We start from the raw sequence: 19331 nt of genomic DNA, 5'->3' as shown, positions 1-19331 counted from the left end.
ATTTTGTACATTTGCCCACTGACAAAGAAATGATCAGTCTATAATTTTAATGGTAGGTTTATTTGAACAGTGAGAGACAGAATAACAACAAAAAAATCCAGAAAAACGCATGTCAAAAACGTTATAAATTGATTTGCATTTTAATGAGGGAAATAAGTATTTGACCCCCTCTCAATCAGAAAGATTTCTGGCTCCCAGGTGTCTTTCATACAGGTAACGAGCTGAGATTAGGAGCACACTCTTAAAGGGAGTGCTCCTAATCTCAGTTTCTTACCTGTATAAAAGACACCTGTCCACAGAAGCAATCAATCAATCAGATTCCAAACTCTCCACCATGGCCAAGACCAAAGAGCTCTCCAAGGATGTCAGGGACAAGATTGTAGATCTACACAAGGCTGGAATGGGCTACAAGACCATTGCCAAGCAGCTTGGTGAGAAGGTGACAACAGTTGGTGCGATTATTCGCAAATGGAAGAAACACAAAAGAACTGTCAAACTCCCTTGGCCTAGGGCTCCATGCAAGATCTCACCTCGTGGAGTTGCAATGATAATGAGAATGGTGAGGAATCAGCCCAGAACTACACAGGAGGATCTTGTCAATGATCTCAAGGCAGCTGGGACCATAGTCACCAAGAAAACAATTGGTAACACACTACGCCGTGAAGGACTGAAATCCTGCAGCGCCCGCAAGGTCCCCCTGCTCAAGAAAGCACATATACATGCCCGTCTGAAGTTTGCCAATGAACATCTGAATGATTCAGAGGACAACTGGGTGAACGTGTTGTGGTCAGATGAGACCAAAATGGAGTTCTTTGGCATCAACTCAACTTGCCGTGTTTGGAGGAGGAGGAATGCTGCCTATGACCCCAAGAAACCATCCCCACCGTCAAACATGGCGGTGGAAACATTATGCTTTGGGGGTGTTTTTCTGCTAAGGGGACAGGACAACTTCACCGCATCAAAGGGACGATGGACGGGGCCATGTACCGTCAAATCTTGGGTGAAAACCTCCTTCCCTCAGCCAGGGTATTGAAAATGGGTCGTGGATGGGTATTCCAGCATGACAATGACCCAAAACACACGGCCAAGGCAACAAAGGAGTGGCTCAAGAAAAAGCACATTAAGGTCCTGGAGTGGCCTAGCCAGTCTCCAGACCTTAATCCCATAGAAAATCTGTGGAGGGAGCTGAAGGTTCGAGTTGCCAAACGTCAGTCTCGAAACCTTAATGACTTGAAGAAGATCTGCAAAGAGGAGTGGGACAAAATCTCTCCTGAGATGTGTGCAAACCTGGTGGCCAACTACAAGAAACATCTGACCTCTGTGATTGCCAACAAGGGTTTTGCCACCAAGTACTAAGTCATGTTTTACAGAGGGGTCAAATACTTATTTCCCTCATTAAAATGCAAATCAATTTATAAAATTTTTGACATGCGTTTTTCTGGATTTTTTTGTTGATATTCTGTCTCTCACTGTTCAAATAAACCTACCATTAAAATTACAGACTGATAATTTCTTTGTCAGTGGGCAAACGTACAAAATCAGCAGGGGATCAAATACTTTTTTCCCTCACTGTAACCACCTTGGCAGCGATTATAGCTGTGAGTCTTTCTGGGTAAGTCTCTAAGAGCTTTCCACACCTGGATTGTGCAACATTTGCCCATTATTATTTTCAAAATTCAGGAAGCTCTGTAAAATTGGTTGTTGATCATTGCTAGACAACCATTTTCAGGTCTTGCCATAGATTTTCAATTGGCCACTCATAGTCTTCTTGGTGAGCAACCCCAGTGTAGATTTGGCTTTGTGTTTTAGGTTATTGTCCTGCTGAAAGGTGATTTAATCTCCCAGTGTTTGGTGGAAAGCAGACTGAACCAGGTTTTCCTCTAGGATTTTGTCTGTACTTAACTCCATTCCATTTCTCTTTTATCCTGAAAAACTCCCCAGACCTTAATGATTACAAACATACCCATAACATGATGCAGCCACTGCTATGCTTGAAAATATAGAGAGTGCTACTCAGTAATGTGTTGTATTGGATTTGCCTCAAACATAACACTTTGTATTCAGGACAAAAAGTTATTTGGCACATTTTTTTCAGTATTAATTTAGTGCCTTGTTGCAAACAGGATGCATGTTTTGGAATATTTGGGGTATTGTATAGGCCACTGACACAAAATCTACATTTAATCCATTTTAAATTCAGGCTGAAACACAACAAAATGTGAAAGGGGTGTGAATACTTTCTTAAGACACTGTACGCAGAATGTTCCCCTAACTAACGAAACACTGGACACTCAAACATCTGGGGAATATTACAAAAACATTCTCTCTCTCTAGAATTGTTAGCTTGGATTCCCCCTGTCACAGGGAGTTTTATGGCTGATTTAAGATGAAAATCGTCCACCCTGTACCGGTCAATCCGCAGTAATTCTTTTAATGTATTTACCTCGTGAAATGGGAAAACATGTATTAATTAATGAAGTTGATCATGTGCTCTTTATAACAGAATGATACAATTAGGTGGAATCAAAAATATGTTTTGGGACCATGTCACACTTCTTAAAAGTCACCGAATTGGTGGAACGACCCAATAACCTCTTTAATCTGCCTCAGTGATGAAGCTGTGTTTAAGTCTACCTCAATTACTGTATATAGTTCCAGAAATGTTGTATTAACCCCCTAAATGCCCCTGGATTCAGTATGTATTGATTTAGCATGCAATGTGTGAGTAAGAGTATAAGGCCAAAAACATTTGTTTCAAAACTTTATTTCTCTCTCGTTTTGAGCATATATTTACAATATAACTTCGCAAAAACAAAGCAAAGTACAGTGGTTGTATTTTGAACTTTAGTTTCACACACCAAATAAATCTGTACAAGGCTCCATTAAACCAAACAAAATGACTGTTGTTGATTCTATAATTTGTGCAGGGGTTACATATGCAATCTTAGCTGTACATCTGGACTGTATCCTTGACGACTGATGCTGATATGCACAAAGTGCATATCATTTTCACCCATTATTTACAGAGCAAGAAAATGAACAAAGATAATACGTGAATGGTTTCAGATTTAGTTGCAATCTCTCAGAATTGGTCAGAATTGGTAGGCCTTAACACCAGCAGCATGCTTTTGGGGTATTTTTCATTTCAAAACTTGTCTCAAAAGTGTTTTCACCTGTTGGTGGTCCTTTGTGTCCTGTCTAAGCTGTTTCGTTCTGCTCTATGTTGGCCACCAGGCCCTTGGTGTCCACAGTGGCTGTTGGGCGGATGGGGTTGTTGAAGTACAAGGTGTTGTCGAACGTACACTCTCCCAAGACGGGGGTAGGTATCCGTTTGCGGAGTAGGAAGGCACCGAGTCCTACCACTGTGATTATCACCAAGACGACTGCCACAGTGATGCCGGCATAACCATGTGGAGCTTCCTCCACTAGGGGAGCTAGAAGAATGGAAGTCACAGTGTTATTGGCAAACTTATTGGTGGAATTGGTTTTAGTCTCTGTATAATGTTCAGAAAAGTGGAGTAGAGTGAAGTTGCCCCTAGACGCTGATCTTGGGTCAGTTTTGCATTTTCTCCACTAATGGTTACGGATTGGGTGAGGGGAAACTGATCCTAGGACTATGCCCTGGAGCCAGAAAAGCATTGATTTGATTGTCAAAACTATAACATGTATAATTCTTTACGCTAACCAAATATATCTGCTATGAGACACTCACCAGCAACTGGTTGCTTCTCTGTTGGTGTGATGACTGCACAAGAAAGAGATAAAGATGTTCAGAAAACATCATTGCAAGACAATACTAAGCTGACACAACAAACACAGGATGACTTGAATAATGACTCTGATATCATCCCATCTTAAATACTTGAATCTATCAGCTGAGTTCAACTCACCTTTCACTGTTTTGCAGATGTACGACTTGTACCGGTTGCAGCTGTTAGTGCTCCACAGACCACTATCAGACTGGATCTCCACACATTGTTCTTCACGCTTTGGCATCCCTTCTTTCCAGTTGGTATAGTCCACCACACTGTTGTCAATCCACATCCAGTCACCTGGAACAAGAACAATGGGTCAAACCTATATCCTTTGACATGGGTGATTCATTGTCATTGAACGACTATAAATCGATAAACATGGTTGTGAAATTGGGACATAATCTTAGAATTGCAAGAGACGGGTAGGTACTGTACTTGCCATTTGTTCATTTAAGGTGATGTTGCTAGTTAAACATGTTTTATATTCGAGGGAACAGGCTTTTTGAGCCAGTGGCCTCCTTAATGTTATGGGTTGTCAGTAAAATTGGTTTCAAAATTCCGGTAATTTTTCCTGAATTCCTTGGTTTTCCAGAAATCCTGGTTGGGAATTTTGGGATATGTCGCTGAATTTTGTAACCATAGGTACTGACCTTCGTGGCTCTTGTGCATGCCAATCCAGAATGACTTGGCGCCATCCTGCAATAGCTCAAGGTTCTCCTGGATGAAGCTGGCCTCCAAGGGATCCTCGATACTCACCAGGGATGCTCCTGTTGTCAGAGAAACTTACTACCCATATTCATCATCATCATCATCAATCACTTTGAATTTCTTGCATTCAATTAATTAATATGTTCATAAACTCTACATTCAATTAAGACATTGGGTATGTCTCAAATAGCACCCCATTTCCTATGTAGTGTACTACTTTTGACTGTGGAATAGCATGCCGTTTGGGACACTATTCCATTGTGGTCTGAATGACAGTTGGTGTAAAGGAGGTGAAGTGTGTACCCATTCGGAGACATTCCACAGTGGCGTGGGCCCAGTTGTCCACCACAGAGTTGAGGAAGGCGTAGCAGTAACCCCTGAAGGGAACCCACGTCTTGCGTTTCTTGGGCTCGGGGCAGTTGCCAGGGAGCTGAGGGGGCTGGCTGGGGGCTATGTCTGTAAAAGAGGCCAGAGAAGTTCACATACTGAAGTTGATGTTCATGAGATGTATATGGTCAATTGATACATTACTGCAAACAACACTTTTAAAAAACACACTTTGGGATTGATCAACCATTAAACACAGACAGTGTGGGTAAATGGAGCCTTGTCTGACCTGGTGATCTCTTGCACAGTGAGGAGTAGGTGTTACTACAGTCGCCTGTCTTCCACTTGGCGTCCGTGTCTATGTAAACACAGGCCATATTGTTCTTTGGCTCATCTTCGCCCCATTTGGTGTAAGATAGAGGCCAGTTATCCACCCACTTAAAGCGCCCTTCAGTCTGAGAGACAGAGACATAGACAATGAAACACACAATGAGGGCAAGATCCAGCCAAAGCTTACAGGTTTAAAACCACAAAACCTCTTTGGTTTCTTAAGTGAACACGTCAGAGTAGGAGATCCAATGGATAACAGTGGGAGATCATATCAATGCTAAGTCCTCTTTGGAGCTGCACTAGCTCTTAAACCAAAGCCAGAATCCTACACATTAGGTCATTTTGAACCTACTGTGCCTTGTAAAGAGGAAATTGAAGATCACAAAGCTATTTAGTCTCTGTAACCCAAATGATTGGCATAGAGCAATGTCAGTACCAAAGCAGCCTAGCGGTTAGAGCGTTGGGCCAGTAACCGGAAGGTTGCTGGATCACAGCCCCGAGCTGACAAGGTAAAAATCTGTCGTTCTGCGCCTGAGCAAGGCAGTTAACCCCTGGGTTCTGTGGATGTCGATTAAGGCACCTCTCTGATTCAGAGGGGTTGGGTTAAATGCGGAAGACACATTTAAGTTGAATACATTCAGTTGGACAACTGACTAAGTGTCCCCCTTTCCTCCCCTATTACCAAGTTGTTGTTGAGGCCAATCCACACTGGCCCATTGTATTTGTGGATCTGCATTGTGATGAAGGCCTGGGTGATGGGGTTCAGGATGCTAGCCATCTCTGCATCGTCTGCTTTACATTGCCTCCGGGCCTCGTCCCAGTTCATCTTCTGGACCACCAGTTTGAAGGAGTCATTTCCCAGCTTGTAGAACGTCTTTGTTGACTCTGTGGTGGCGGGGACAACAATCTGAGAATCTGAAACCAAAGGAGACTTGTTGTTGGTGGGGAACCGAAAGAGGGATAATCTATTGGACCACATACCGAAGAATTGGAATTGAACAGCCTCACTAGGGTTACCGATAACTTTCCCAGAACTGGCAGGTTCTCCAGATATGATGCTTGGAGGATTCACGGATTTGTGGAAAACCTGGGGATTTTGGGAAAATTACTGGAATTTTGCAAACCTAGAGCAGCCTCACTGAACTATGGCTTCTTCTCACCAATATTCCTTTTGCAGATGAAACCACGGGATACTAAGCAGTCCTCAACCTTCCACGTTCCTGTCTGTTTTTGAGAGCTGCCCACCAGAACCACACAGTCAAACACCTGGAAGAGAGATTGGGAAGGAGATGAAAAGGTTAGATCCCTCTTCAGAATTCTCATTTGACTGGTTAAGGCTGTTTTGCATTTGGACTTGTTGACAGTAAGTCAACAACATCTCAAAGCCTAACATTTAAAGGTTCCCAAACCCAGATATAAGGCGCAGTCCTGGATTAAAAATAATTCTCAATAAAGAATCTTCCTTGAAAGTAGGATTTCAGTCTGCCTACTTTCAAGGGAGATTCTCTATTGAGAACAATTTTTATCTGTTTCTAGAAAGTCACTTAATCTGTGTTCAGCAAAGAGTTATATTTACTGTAAGTCTTGTACCTCTTCCAAAAATGAATATCGTCCGTCTGGCACTGACGTTGGATGCCCTTTTGCCCAGTTGGTATAGGAAACCCCTCTCCCCTCCGTCCATAGGAAGCGCATCTCCCAGTTGATGTCGTTCAGACCTATCCAAATGTCCTGGGGATTCCCAAGCATCTGGGATGTAAGGAATGCTGGGAGAAAGACCAGTCAGAACAATGAAGAGTCATCAGATGATTCCTGATATACTGTTTACATGCAAATGATTATCAACCTCTGTTCCATTGGCTAGAATTTACATCTTTTGGCACTCGTTAACCAATGTCTATAAGATTTCTTGTTGCATGCTTTATAATTTTGCACAAATCCTCATTATAATTTTACACACCAAATTTGACAGAATATTTACTGCATGATTTTATGCTAAATTACATTTAGAGAATTTCAATGTTCATTCTATTTCATTCTACCTTGGGCAATGCCAATGTCTCAGGTAGCTTTGGCAGTGAGGTGTAAAGGGATGGACTTCTCACCCACCTTGCTCATTCTCGCTGAGGACAGAGGCCAGGTTCCCTCCCTGGTTGATGCAGTAGGTCCTGGCCTCCTGCCACGGCTTCTTATCACTGTCTCCAATGAATTTGTAGCACTGTGGAAACATGATGCATCAGCACTGTGTGTTGGAACATCACACGCTACTACAGCAAACAAAATGGATTCTATTGTGCATGGGCTCTGGTCAAAAGTAGTGCACTATGAAGGGAATAGGGTGCCATTTGGGATTTAGCCAATGACTCAACTCTCCACACGCAGGTCAGCATGACATTGGGTCATCACTCGGGCCTTGATTTTTTCCCTTGACACGTGATAAGGAAAGTAGTTTGTGTGAGGTTTTCTCTGCTGGTGTACCGTACAGGTATACAGTATGTAGCCTACGGTATGATTTTATAGTATGTGGTGGTGGTATTGTAGTAGTGTAGCAGTTACCTTCCCCTGGAAAGCAATCCATTCTGGGGCACAACCTCCTTTGGGTACAGTGGTGGGGGCCATGGTTGTGTTAGGGAAACTGGTGGTTCTTTTACAAATGGAGGCCAGCTCTACGCCACAGTTGATGTCATTCCAGTACCCTAGAGATGCAGAGAAACAAAGAGACACAACCCGATATAGACCCAGCTTACAAAATGACATCCTGGGAGCGTCCCCTGAATGTCAGTGAAAGTCCCATGGACGTTGCAGTGTAACAACACTGTAACGAGAGCATAACTGCTAAATTTCTCCTTCGAATCAGACGTACCCATACTCTTGTATATCGACACACAGTTCTCATCGTTGTTGGCGAAGTTGGGTTCGTTTTGATCCCACGCGGTATACACTACAGGAGACCCATCCAACCAGCTGAAACAGACAGTACACAAACCCAGTCTGAACTGTGAGCATCCATTCAATCAAGTACACACCTGGAAAGCACACGTTTCTCCACTCGGCAGAGGAGCACAGATCTCAGGCATGTTCACTGGACTGTGACGAACAAAGCATGGTCATGCACAAATATCTCTGAAAAGAGGTGGTAGGACTTCCGGTTGTTTTAAATGTCCCGGGAACAGTCAACAGTCATTTTACGTACCTAAAAGACTTATCCAAACCAACGGTCATTCCAATGTAATATTGTCCCTCGGATCCTCTGGATATCTGGAAAAAAGTTACAGCTCTTTGAGGAAACAACCATTTCTAGATTGAACGTTGAACATTTCAGTGACACTTGTTGTCTACCTGTCATAGTGTAAAATCATCTCTTTATCAGGTCCAAAGAACCAAAGCTTTTCGGACGTCACAGGACTGCATATACACAAATATATACGCAACATGTAAAGTGTTGGTCTCATGTTTCATGAGCTGAAATAAAATATCCCAGAAATGTTCAGTAACGCACAAAAAAGCTTATTTCTCTCAATTTTAGTGCACACATTTGTTTACATCCCTGTTAGTGAGCATTTCTCCTTTGTCAAGATAATCTGTCCACCTGGTAGGTGTGGCATATCAAGAAGCTGATTAAACAGTGTGATCATTATACAGGTGCACCTTGTGGTGGGGACAATGAAAGGCCACTCTAAAATGTGCAGTTTTGTCATACAACCCAATGCCACAGATGTCTCAAGTTTTGAGGGAACGTGCAATTGGCATGCTGACTGCAGGGATGTTCACCAGAGCTGTTGCCAGATCATTGAATGTTCATTTCTCTACCATATGCCGCCTCAAATGTCATTTTAGAGAATGACGTCCAACCGACCTCACAACTGCGGACCACGTGTATGTCGTCTTGTGGGTGAGGGGTTTGCTGATGTCAATGTTGTGACGAGAGTGCACCATGGTGGCGGCGGGGTTATTATGGTATGGGCAGGCATAAGCTACGGACAACGAACACAATTGCATTTTATAGACCGTGACGATATCCTGAGGCCCATTGTCGTGCCATTCATTCACCACCATCACCTAATGTTTCAGCATGATAATGCATGGCCCAATGTTGCAAGGATCTGTACACAATTCCTGGAAGCTGAAAATGTCCCAGTTCTTCCATGGCCTGCATACTCACCAGTTATGTCACCCATTGAGCATGTTTGAGATGCTCTGGATCAACGGGTTTGACAGCCAGTTCCAGTTCTTGCCAATATCCAGCAACTTCGCACAGCCATTGAAGAGGAGTGGGACAACATTCCACAGGCCACAATCACCAGCCTGATCAACTCTATGTGAAGGAAATGTGTCGTGCTGCATGATGCAAATGGTGGGCACACCAGATACTGACTGGTATTTTGATCCACGCCCCTACATTTTTTTCAAGGTATCTGTGACCAACAGATGCAAATCAGTATTCCCAGTGATGTGAAATCCATAGATTAGGGCCTAATTTATTTATTTAAATTGACTGATTTACTTACAGTACCAGTCAAGTTTGGACACACCTACTCATCCAAGGATTTTTCTTTATTTTTACTATTTTCTACTTTGTAGAATAATAGTGAAGACATCAACACTATGAAATAACACATATGGAATCATGTAGTAACCAAAAAAGTGTTAAACAAATCAAAATATATTTTATATCTGAGATTCTTCAAAGTAGTCCAAGTAACTGGTTGAGAGAATGACAACTACTTTAAAGAATCACAAATATAAAACATATATTTTGATTTGTTTAACACTTTTTTTTTTACTACATGATTCCATATGTGTTATTTCATGGTTGTGATGAGTATACTATTATTTAATTATATAGAAAAGAGCAAAAATAAGAAAAAGTGTGTCCAAACATTTGACTGGTACTGTATATGATCTGACATTTTTTTATGTTGCATATATATTTTTCTTCAGTATAGAAGTGTCTACCTGTTTCCATATGAACTTCCTCTCGCTCTCTGCAGTAATGACCACCAGGTCACCAAAGTTCTTTTTACAGAATGCTCTCGCCTCGTCCATGGGGAGATTCTCAGTGTTGAAGAAATACTGAGTGTCGTTGTACTCAACCCAGCCGTCCTTTGTAGTGTTGTACACTGAAAAGGCAAGTATATAAGGAGTACATTTCCTGTTAGGCATTTTTAATAGTACATTTTCACAGAGTACATTTTCTCTTAGTGTTTGTGTTGAACTATGCTTCGCAAACGAAATGATAGAAGAAGGTATGCTATACAGTATGTGCAGTGATTTAATTTCACTTAAAGGAAAGGCCAAGAGCTTGAAGGAGAGCAGGGATAGTGAAAAGGAGGAAGTGGAGCCAGGAAGTGGAGGAATGAGAAACAGGAAACTGGACATATTCCCAAGATCCTATGCGTTACCTGGCTCAACTTGAGTGGGAGGGGGCTTTGGGGTAACCCCTGTGGATACCAAAAGAAGTTTGGGTGAGCACATCTGCAAGATTGAGGGTCAAAATTCTATGTTCATCAATAGCTTCATGACTGACATGTACTACATGCCCATTGGGCACACACACTGGTTGAATCGACGTTTTTTAAACGTGATTTCAATGAACTGACGTTGAACCAACGTGGAATAGATGTTGAATTGACGTCTGTGCCCAGTGGCTGATGAAGTCAGTGTGCCAGCAGATATGGTCTACTGTACCTTTGCGGATCTCGCAAATCCAGTCATTGTAGGCATCACAGTGTCGATCATTCCAGTGGCGTCCGTAGTAAAACTGGACCTCTGCGCATTTTTCGTTATCGTTGTAGTCGTTTGGTTCTCCAAATCCCCAATTCTCATAGCTGAACTGGAGAACAACATTGGAATAATGTTACACAGTAGCACTGTATGCTGTCTATATTAGGACAGTCTCAGCATGAGGCTGTCCTTATATGGACACCATAGTACTGTATGAACTTTCAATCCCATTAAAGACAATGACTGCAAATCAATGATAATATAAGAAGTTGTTCTTAACTGACTTGCCTGGTTAAATAAAGGTAAAAAAAAAAAAAAAAAATGTAATGATTGAAACAAGAATAGAGTGTAATAAACGACTTCTAAGGAGAAGAGATATCACAGGAAAGATGAGGTGGTAGGCTACTCACTGCTGATCCGTCAGCCCACACAAAACCTGCGTTGGGATCCAGATTGCTGAGGCCGATCCAGGCTGCATCAGAAGAATGATATCTGAACAGACAGAATGGAAACCACAGACAGTGGTTATTATGACTGTGTGGATTTCAACCACAGACAGTGGTTATTATGACTGTGTGGATTTCAACCATAAACAGTGGTTATTACGACCGTGCTGATTTTGATTTCAACCACAGACAGTGGTTAATAGGACCACACTGGTTTTCAATGATACTCATGGCAACAGAGACAGCTATGAGGATCACTTACGGAGAGCTGTTCAGGTCTGTGGCACTGTGAATGCTCATCAGATCACCACCAATGGCCTTGCAGAATTCCCGTGCCTCTGACCATGACTTCTTGTTTTCTGTCACTTTTTTGTGAAGCTTATTGTGGGGATAGAAAATTATTATTGATGAATTTTTAATGAATTATTATAATTAAGGATTATCAATGAATTCATGCACATTGATTAAATTATTAATATTTAAAAACAACTATTCACTTCAATTGACTAATCAAAGTGTTTGTTACAGCTTGTTCCCCAACTGTACCTTGTAACAGACATTCCTTTTAGCAGCAGGTGACCACCCAGAAGGACAGCTCAGTGCCTGAGTGGTGGGAGGGGCCATTGTTGATGTGACGCCCTCCGCCATTTTCTTACAGATGTACTTCTCCTTGTTGCTGCAGCTGACCACATCCCACAGTCCCGCAAACATTCCAGTTGTCATAGCTATGCAGCCTTGTTTTCTGTCTTTTTTCAAACACACAGAAAGACGAGAGAAAATTTAATAGTTTAATTTAGTTCTGACATTTGCCAGGCAGTTAAGGTGTGGGAGAAAGTACTCCTCTAATACCGCAGTTGTCACACCAATGACAGTTCATGCTACATTCGATCATCAGTTGCTACTATCAATCACCATTGTGGGAAAAGGACACTGTACCTGGCATGCCCACGTTGAAGTGGGTGAACTTGACCTCCGAACTGGTAGTCCACTTGAACGTGTCTATATCCTCCATGTTGGAAAGTCCAGTCCAGAAGTACTTCTCCGGCCTCAAACCCACCAAACTGACCAGGAAGGCATTTTCATACCTACAAACCAACAAACACACACACATTCAGTCTATTATCTGACAACTTATTGCTATTATCTTGTCCAGGATATGACTCAAATAAGTGAGTAAAATATATCTTATCCTGTACCTGTCAGCCACTTCCACCAGGATTGAGTCACTCTGCTGGCATGTCTGCTTGGCCTCATCAAATGTTTTGGTTTCTGATCCAATGTTGTAGCAGTAAGAACCATACCGGATCCAGCCCTTGATGACAAAAATACAGAAACAATTATCCTCCTACTGGTGAATCTTTGTCAGTCAAGATGACACCATTCTAGTCCTTATCTAGAATCATTTTCAAGCTTCCATTTTATGTGATATCATTGTGTATTCATTAGTTACTGTACACTCCATTTCAACAAACAGGAAATGACCTCACTCACCAGCTTACATCCTGGACTATCTTCCTCTGGGGCACCTGCCACCGGTTTGGTGGAGGCCTTTTTCTTACAGATGTACCCGTAGTTCTTCTCACACAAATTATCAGCCCACTTCCCATCCTGTGAGACAACATGGAGAGTCCACATTGTCACAATACCACATTTAGTACTGTGTTGACACCACTGTTAAACGTTGTCATCATTGACACTGTTAGCCCTAGTATTTAGCTAGTGTTCGCATTTATCTAGCGTCAGCATTTACCAAGTATTAGCATATAGCTAGTGTTAGGGTTAGTTATAAAAAATCTGTGGTGTAAGCATTTAGCTAGCTTTAGTGTTAGCATTAGCATGAACCTAGTCTGTCCATTGAGGGACCAATGTGAATGTTACCTTTCCTCTGATCAGGACACAGTCCTCCTGAAGGTTGGCACCGTGGGAGGGCTCCCCTGTCTGCCAGTGGCTGAATGTCACATGGGATCGGTCTGTCCACTCAAACAGCAGCGCGTTCCTTTGGTCGTTCAGGCCGATCCACAGCTCATCTGTGGCCGCTAAAGTCAAGCAGAAGGACATTAAGACTCAAAGCCAGGAAGACAGTGAAAAACACCTGATATATATACTACTTATATAATTGACTGAGGGGACATTATTCTTATTTTCTTTTCAGGGAAATCCAATTGAGACCAGGGTCTCATTCACAATCATGCCTGAGTACAAACATTTTCACAATAAATACAATTTACATCCCCCCAAAAAACAAGAAGAATAAAAAAGAACGACAAGGTACAGTTACAATACTACAATTTCAACAAATGAGCCATTAATTACATCAATAAAAACAACTGCAATTCTCAATGAATGAATTTAACACCGGCGTCCTCAACTGCTTTAGCAGCACCAGGAAATCAAGATGCAAGGAATTGTGCAGGTTATTCCAACGATGGGGGGCACTAAAGCTAAAGGAGGATTTACCAGAATCGGTAGAGATCTTAGGGGCCTCAAGATTTAAACAACACTGTGACGGGTTTGGTCGCCTAGCAACAAAGTTAGGTAAGTTAGAAGCTTGTGTAGTAGAACGTTGTAAATGAAAAGGTAATAATGAAGTGATCCATAGGACTTCAATGAGGACCAGCCAACGTTTTGATACAGGATGCAGTGGTGAGTCTTAAAATTGTCACCTGTGATAAAGTGAAGGAAATTATGGTAGACGGCGTCCAAACGTTTAAGAATAGTGGCTTCTGCAATCTGGTAAATGGTGTCACCACATAGTCAAGATCGGGCAGGAATATTGACGGTACGATCTGTTGCCTGCTATTTAGGGAGAAGCCAGATCTATTTTTTTTTTTTTTATGCTTTTTAACTAGCTCATCCGCATGCTTTTTAAACATGAACTCTTAGTCAATCCAAATACCCAGATATTTATTGGGACACATCTCAGAGTGGTTTTCTAAACTGATGAACTGAAACTGAAATGACAACCCATGAGAAAGATCCGTGTAGTGCATAACAGATCTATCAGATATAGAGGTAATTGTAGCCACAACATGGATGGTGTACTCACTATATCCTGACTGAGAGATGATGAAGCTTTGTTCTTCTATGTTGTGGATGCTGGCCAGGTCCCCTCCATCTTTGTGGCAGGCGGCTAGGGCATCCCTCCACATCTTCTTGGTACGTTGTAGGTAGTAGCAGTGGCCTGCATAGGGAATCCAGTGACTAGTGCAGAAGGTGTGCTGATCTTTTCCTACTGAGGGGGGGGGGGGGGGGGGGTCAAAGTTCAATAGTCAGAGAGAAGGTAGAATGTTCAGAAAGTGGTAGACTGCAATGTTTAATCTGTTTGACCCAAACAACCTCTGGGTCTGTGTTCATGAAGCATCTCGGAGTAAGAGTGCTTATCTAGTATCAGCCCGCCCCGTCCATGTAACCTTATTCATTATAATCTATAAAGCCGAAACCGACACTAGTTCAGCACTCCTACTCTGAGACACTTAGTGAAAAATGGGCACTAATTTATAAAGGTTCAGTTTACCCTACCCTACACAACCGGATCTGGTGTTGTTAGCCTTGTGTTGCATGGCATTTGAACTAAGTAAAACATCTTGAGTAGTTCATGACTGCTATGTACCGTGTGATTCAACTCTTACCTATAGGGGCAGAGGCCAGAGTAGTGGAGTTTCCTCTGCGACAGATATATCCCAGCTTCTTGGAACATTCATTGGTCTCCCATTTCGAGGCCTTGCCAGCATTCAGGGTTGCACAGCTGAGCCCGGGTTCAGTTGATGGATGTCCTTTTGGAAATATTGACCCATATACTGTATTTATTCATTGTCTTCCTGCAACATTGGAATGCATAACATACTTGGACAACCTCAGTTGTTCCCTAGGCTGTAAAGTATAGTATGATGTGTTGCATGTGGTTGATCTCACCTGGAGCCCAGTTTAAATATCGGAATGGGTTTCCATTGCTCCACTGCCATCCAGCTTCAAAGTCTAGGCTATTCAGTCCAATCCACAGAGATGTGCCCAGGATATTGGTCAACCCTGCATCAATAAAAAGCATTACAATACGTCCACGAGAGTGGTGTAATATTCTTAATAAGGAATTGATTGTATCAGATTGATTTCTCTCTAAATCAAGGTGAGGTTGTAGGTTAGACTGGCCATAGCGCACTTTGGGCAAATGCCCTGGTCCATCTTCGGGCGGGTGTGTCAGAAATGCCTGGGCTGGTTCCTGGTCCCAGTCCTCCCTTGGCCAACAGGCTAGACTATACCTGAGATGTAGGTCTGACCAGGTCTGGTCTGACCAGGTCTGACTGTACATACCTGAGATGTAGGTCTGACCAGGTCTGACTGTACATACCTGAGATGTAGGTCTGACCAGGTCTGACTGTACATACCTGAGATGTAGGTCTGACCAGGTCTGACTGTACATACCTGAGATGTAGGTCTGACCAGGTCTGACTGTACATACCTGAGATGTAGGTCTGACCAGGTCTGACTGTACATACCTGAGATGTAGGTCTGCTCGTGGAGCTCTATTATACTGAGCAGGTCGGCTCCTTGCTGCTGGCAGCTCGTCCTCGCCTGGTGCCAGGTCAACACAGACTGGGTGTTCCTCTGGTACAGGACACCTGTTACTGGGTCACTGTCCCATCCTGAGGATGCTGAGGGGGACACGGAAACATTAGGACACACTTAAGGTGGGAAAAAGAAAGCATCAATAACAGCCCAAGAACTGAATCAAATAGTGTTCTGTTCATCTCTATCACTTTCTGTCATGACAGAACTGCCCCTCATATCTGTGACTATGGTGGCAGTTCACCAGGAACCTTTGTGAAAGGGGGCTTCCTTCCTTTTCCTGTCCCAGTTTTGGAGCTGTGTCAGGGGAAACACAGGAATGAGCTCCAGTCAGGATGGAAGGGTAAAGAGACACAGAGCTGCGTCCACAGCTAGAGGAACTAGAGAAAGCGTTTGTGTTTTTCTGTCAGGAGGTCAGAGACCAGACCTCGTCAGCGCTGACCTGGCCAATCCTGACCCCCAGTAAGGTCACGGAAAAACAGGAAAATCAGAGATTTTCATTTGTACATTAGCCTCCCTATCACAGGCTTGGCAGGGGGTTTTACGACATTGTTTGAATTGGCTAGAGTCCCCACATCGTAAACCCTGGTCGTTTGCCTTGTTTTTACAGACTCATCAGAGTCTAGTATATAGTAAGCCACTGATATTAGAGGGTTGTGTACTCCCATGAGTCAAATTGATTTTACCTTTTTATTTTAGGAACTGGGTTGTATTCATAAAGCATCCCAGAGTAGGAATGCTGATCCAGGATCAGGTCCCTTCTTGTCCTTATTCATTTTGATCTAAAAGACAAAACTGATCCTAAATCAGCATTTCTACTCTGAGATGCTTGACACATACGGCTCATGATTTTCTACAGGTGTCACCTACTGACCCTTTTCCTGATCACTGGAAAATGGCAGTAAATGACAAAAACATAGCATGAAATGTGAGTGCTTGACTCACATTTCGAGGGACAGAAGCCCCACTTCTTGGCTTTATTGTAATCTGTCTCTGTGGCGCACCAGAGCTGTCCATCTGAGCGCCCCTGCAGAGTGCACTCAGCATACCACTTCTCCCCAAACTGAAAGGGGAACTGGCAGGGACTTCCAAAGGCATTCCCCCCTAGTGTGAACACCTCTGAAGAAGGGGACAAAACAGTTTGTTACATTTACATTTAACATTTATATAATTTAGCAGATGTTCTTATCCAGAGCGACTTACAGTTAGTGCATTCATCGTAGGATAGCTAGGTGGGACAACCACATACTGTATCTCAATCATAGTAAGTACATTCTTCCTTAATAAAGTAGCTATTAGCTATCACTCATTGCTAGTAGGGGAAAAAATCATTGTTAACAGTATGATTCTTCTCAGGTCAGACATTCATCCCTGGCTTTAAGAAAGTTTATGACAACAGCATCTTACACTTCTGATTCCTACCTCCAATCTCCAACCTCCAGTAACAGTGAGTGTGTCTTGTGGCTTACTTACCTTGGTAGCCCTTGGAGCAGAGGTCCTTCTGAGTACCATACATCTTCCAACAGCTCCAAGACCCAGATCCCTGGTAGATCATCATATTCTTCTCGTTGCGGTTGCCATAGTTTAAGTGCAGCGCCTTGTCTTTGAGGCCGAACAGGGTCTCGTTCTTACACTGCCAGTGCTGGAGCTCACTCTTCTCATCACAGGGGAAGAGCAGCACCTTGACCCAGTCCTTCAGGTCCTGAGCCCCCAGGCAGAGCTTCAGGGAGATGCTGAGGAGACGAGACTGTGAGGCCCAGCGGAATTGCTGGTTCTGGGACGTGTGGTCACAGGGAGCCACTGTGACTTGACTGGCGCTCACCGCCACCACACACTTGTTGTGATCCTGGTTGTAGATCAGGAAGGAGCTGCTGTCTGCAGCACGGGGGATAAGGTTCCTCTTTTTATCTGTTTTTGTTCTACAGTACCTTTGTTATTTTTAGTATTACATTGTTATTGATTACTGCACTGTTGGGGTTAGAGCTTTCAAGCACGGCATTTCACTGTACTTGCACATGTGACATTGATACTTGAAACTAAGGACAATGATGTGATCTATCCAAGGTTTCATCCTTCTTCCAGGGCTCTACAGCTGCTCTCACAAACAGCACTGCAACGCTATTGAACTGGGACTGAGACACTGTGTCTAATTGTATCAAAATCACAACATTTTAGGTCCAACTGTACAGTAAGTTGCGTAAGAAAGCCTGTGTATATAATAGTTACTTATTTTCTGTACTTACAGCTGTTATACCTGATTACAGCATTCAAATTATTCTCAATAATTTTTAAGAACTCACAGTGTATGTAACTACAATTGAAATACATATGTTTTTAGGCCACTCCAAAAAATAGGCCACTTTAATTTTTATATCTGAATGCATCTAAAACGCCTTAAAGTATTTTGAACGCTATCTAGCTTGTCAAATGGTTCATCAATATATATTTGTATTGTATTTAACCTTTATTTAACTAGGCAAGTCAGTTAAGAACAAATTCTTATTTACAATGACGGCCTACCCCGGCCAAACCCGGACCACGCTGGGCCAATTGTACGCCGCCCTATGGGACTCTCAATCACGGCCAGATGTGATACAGCCTGGATTCAAACCAGGGACTGTAGTGGCACCTCTTGCACTGAGTGCCTTAGACCACTGTGCCACTCGGGAGCCCTTGCAATATCTGCCAATGAAGCAAAATTTACTGAAGGACCTAGAAATTCTGGATATTTATTACCAGTCTACATAAATATTGTTACACTCTAGCAGCCTCAACCTTGCCTTCCATTTATTGGTAAAGCATATCAACAAATATGATTTGTATCACTTTCATTATACAGAATGCTTAACCATTGCTTGAAACCAGTTAAAGTGGAATAAAAACCCTACATACCCATCTCAGCAGCACAGCAGAGAGCATGCATAAGGCACAGGAGCACAGCGAGGGATGGACTAGATTCCATCATAGCTAGCGCATAGTTTGCTATCCCAGGGCGAAAAGGTGGTTGTCCAGTCCAGAGAGGAGAGAGGGATCTGGCTGTGGTGTATTCAGGTGTCTCTCATGGAAGAACAGTGACACAGACACATGAATGCTGCCCCCTTAATCCAGCCGATGTGTATCCTGTCACATGGGTTGGCAGGGGGTTGGCCAAAACCACTGACATGAGGAGAGGAGAGGGGAAGGAGGAAATGTGCAGCCACTAGTCATTCACTTATCAGGAGCACACAAGGGGACATGAAGAGCCACAGGTCTGAGATCAGCCAGAGCATCAATCAATGAGCCAAGCCTCACTCACAACTCTCAGGGCAACTATCTATGGACGATCTGTAAAATCTAAATAAATCAGAGAGGTTCCTCTTTCCAAGTATATGGTAGAAGTCCTTTTGACGACTGAGGAACATCCTTAATTGTACAATATTCCATGCAAGAGACCTTTTGCGCCCCTATTTTAAGTAGAAGTTGTGCAACAATATTGCATTTT

The 19331-nt window shown here is 42.9% G+C and overlaps 1 protein-coding gene across 3 annotated transcripts; it reads right to left on the bottom strand.

Moving 5' to 3' along the window:
- Positions 1–2748: 2748 nt before the first annotated feature.
- On the bottom strand, positions 2749–18926 carry mrc1a (mannose receptor, C type 1a). Of its 3 annotated transcripts, none has more exons than XM_071329018.1 (30): positions 18743–18926; positions 17324–17725; positions 16796–16969; positions 15781–15936; positions 15200–15313; positions 14917–15060; positions 14334–14516; positions 13166–13323; positions 12779–12895; positions 12484–12599; positions 12224–12372; positions 11834–12033; positions 11550–11665; positions 11252–11333; positions 10806–10950; positions 10520–10558; positions 10074–10237; positions 8311–8375; positions 7981–8081; positions 7674–7813; positions 7227–7335; positions 6711–6883; positions 6281–6386; positions 5803–6035; positions 5080–5245; positions 4767–4919; positions 4406–4522; positions 3891–4052; positions 3713–3745; positions 2749–3434 (listed from the first exon to the last, which is right to left on the bottom strand). In XM_071329018.1, the coding sequence occupies exons 1-30, from the start codon at positions 18813–18815 to the stop codon at positions 3199–3201; spliced, it is 4326 nt and encodes a 1441-aa protein (XP_071185119.1). In that variant the 5' UTR covers positions 18816–18926; the 3' UTR covers positions 2749–3198. The 3 variants fall into 3 exon arrangements, with proteins under 3 accessions (XP_071185119.1, XP_071185118.1, XP_071185120.1); XM_071329017.1 differs by having other exon boundaries at positions 14334–14519; positions 18743–18918; XM_071329019.1 differs by lacking the exons at positions 15781–15936; positions 16796–16969; positions 17324–17725; positions 18743–18926 and adding an exon at positions 15544–15682 and having other exon boundaries at positions 14334–14519.
- Between the last annotated feature and the right edge of the window lie 405 nt (positions 18927–19331).

Source organism: Salvelinus alpinus, chromosome 10 (genome assembly GCF_045679555.1).
Source record: "Salvelinus alpinus chromosome 10, SLU_Salpinus.1, whole genome shotgun sequence".
NCBI lineage: Eukaryota > Metazoa > Chordata > Actinopteri > Salmoniformes > Salmonidae > Salvelinus > Salvelinus alpinus.
This window is presented reverse-complemented; position numbering and strand designations above follow the sequence as displayed.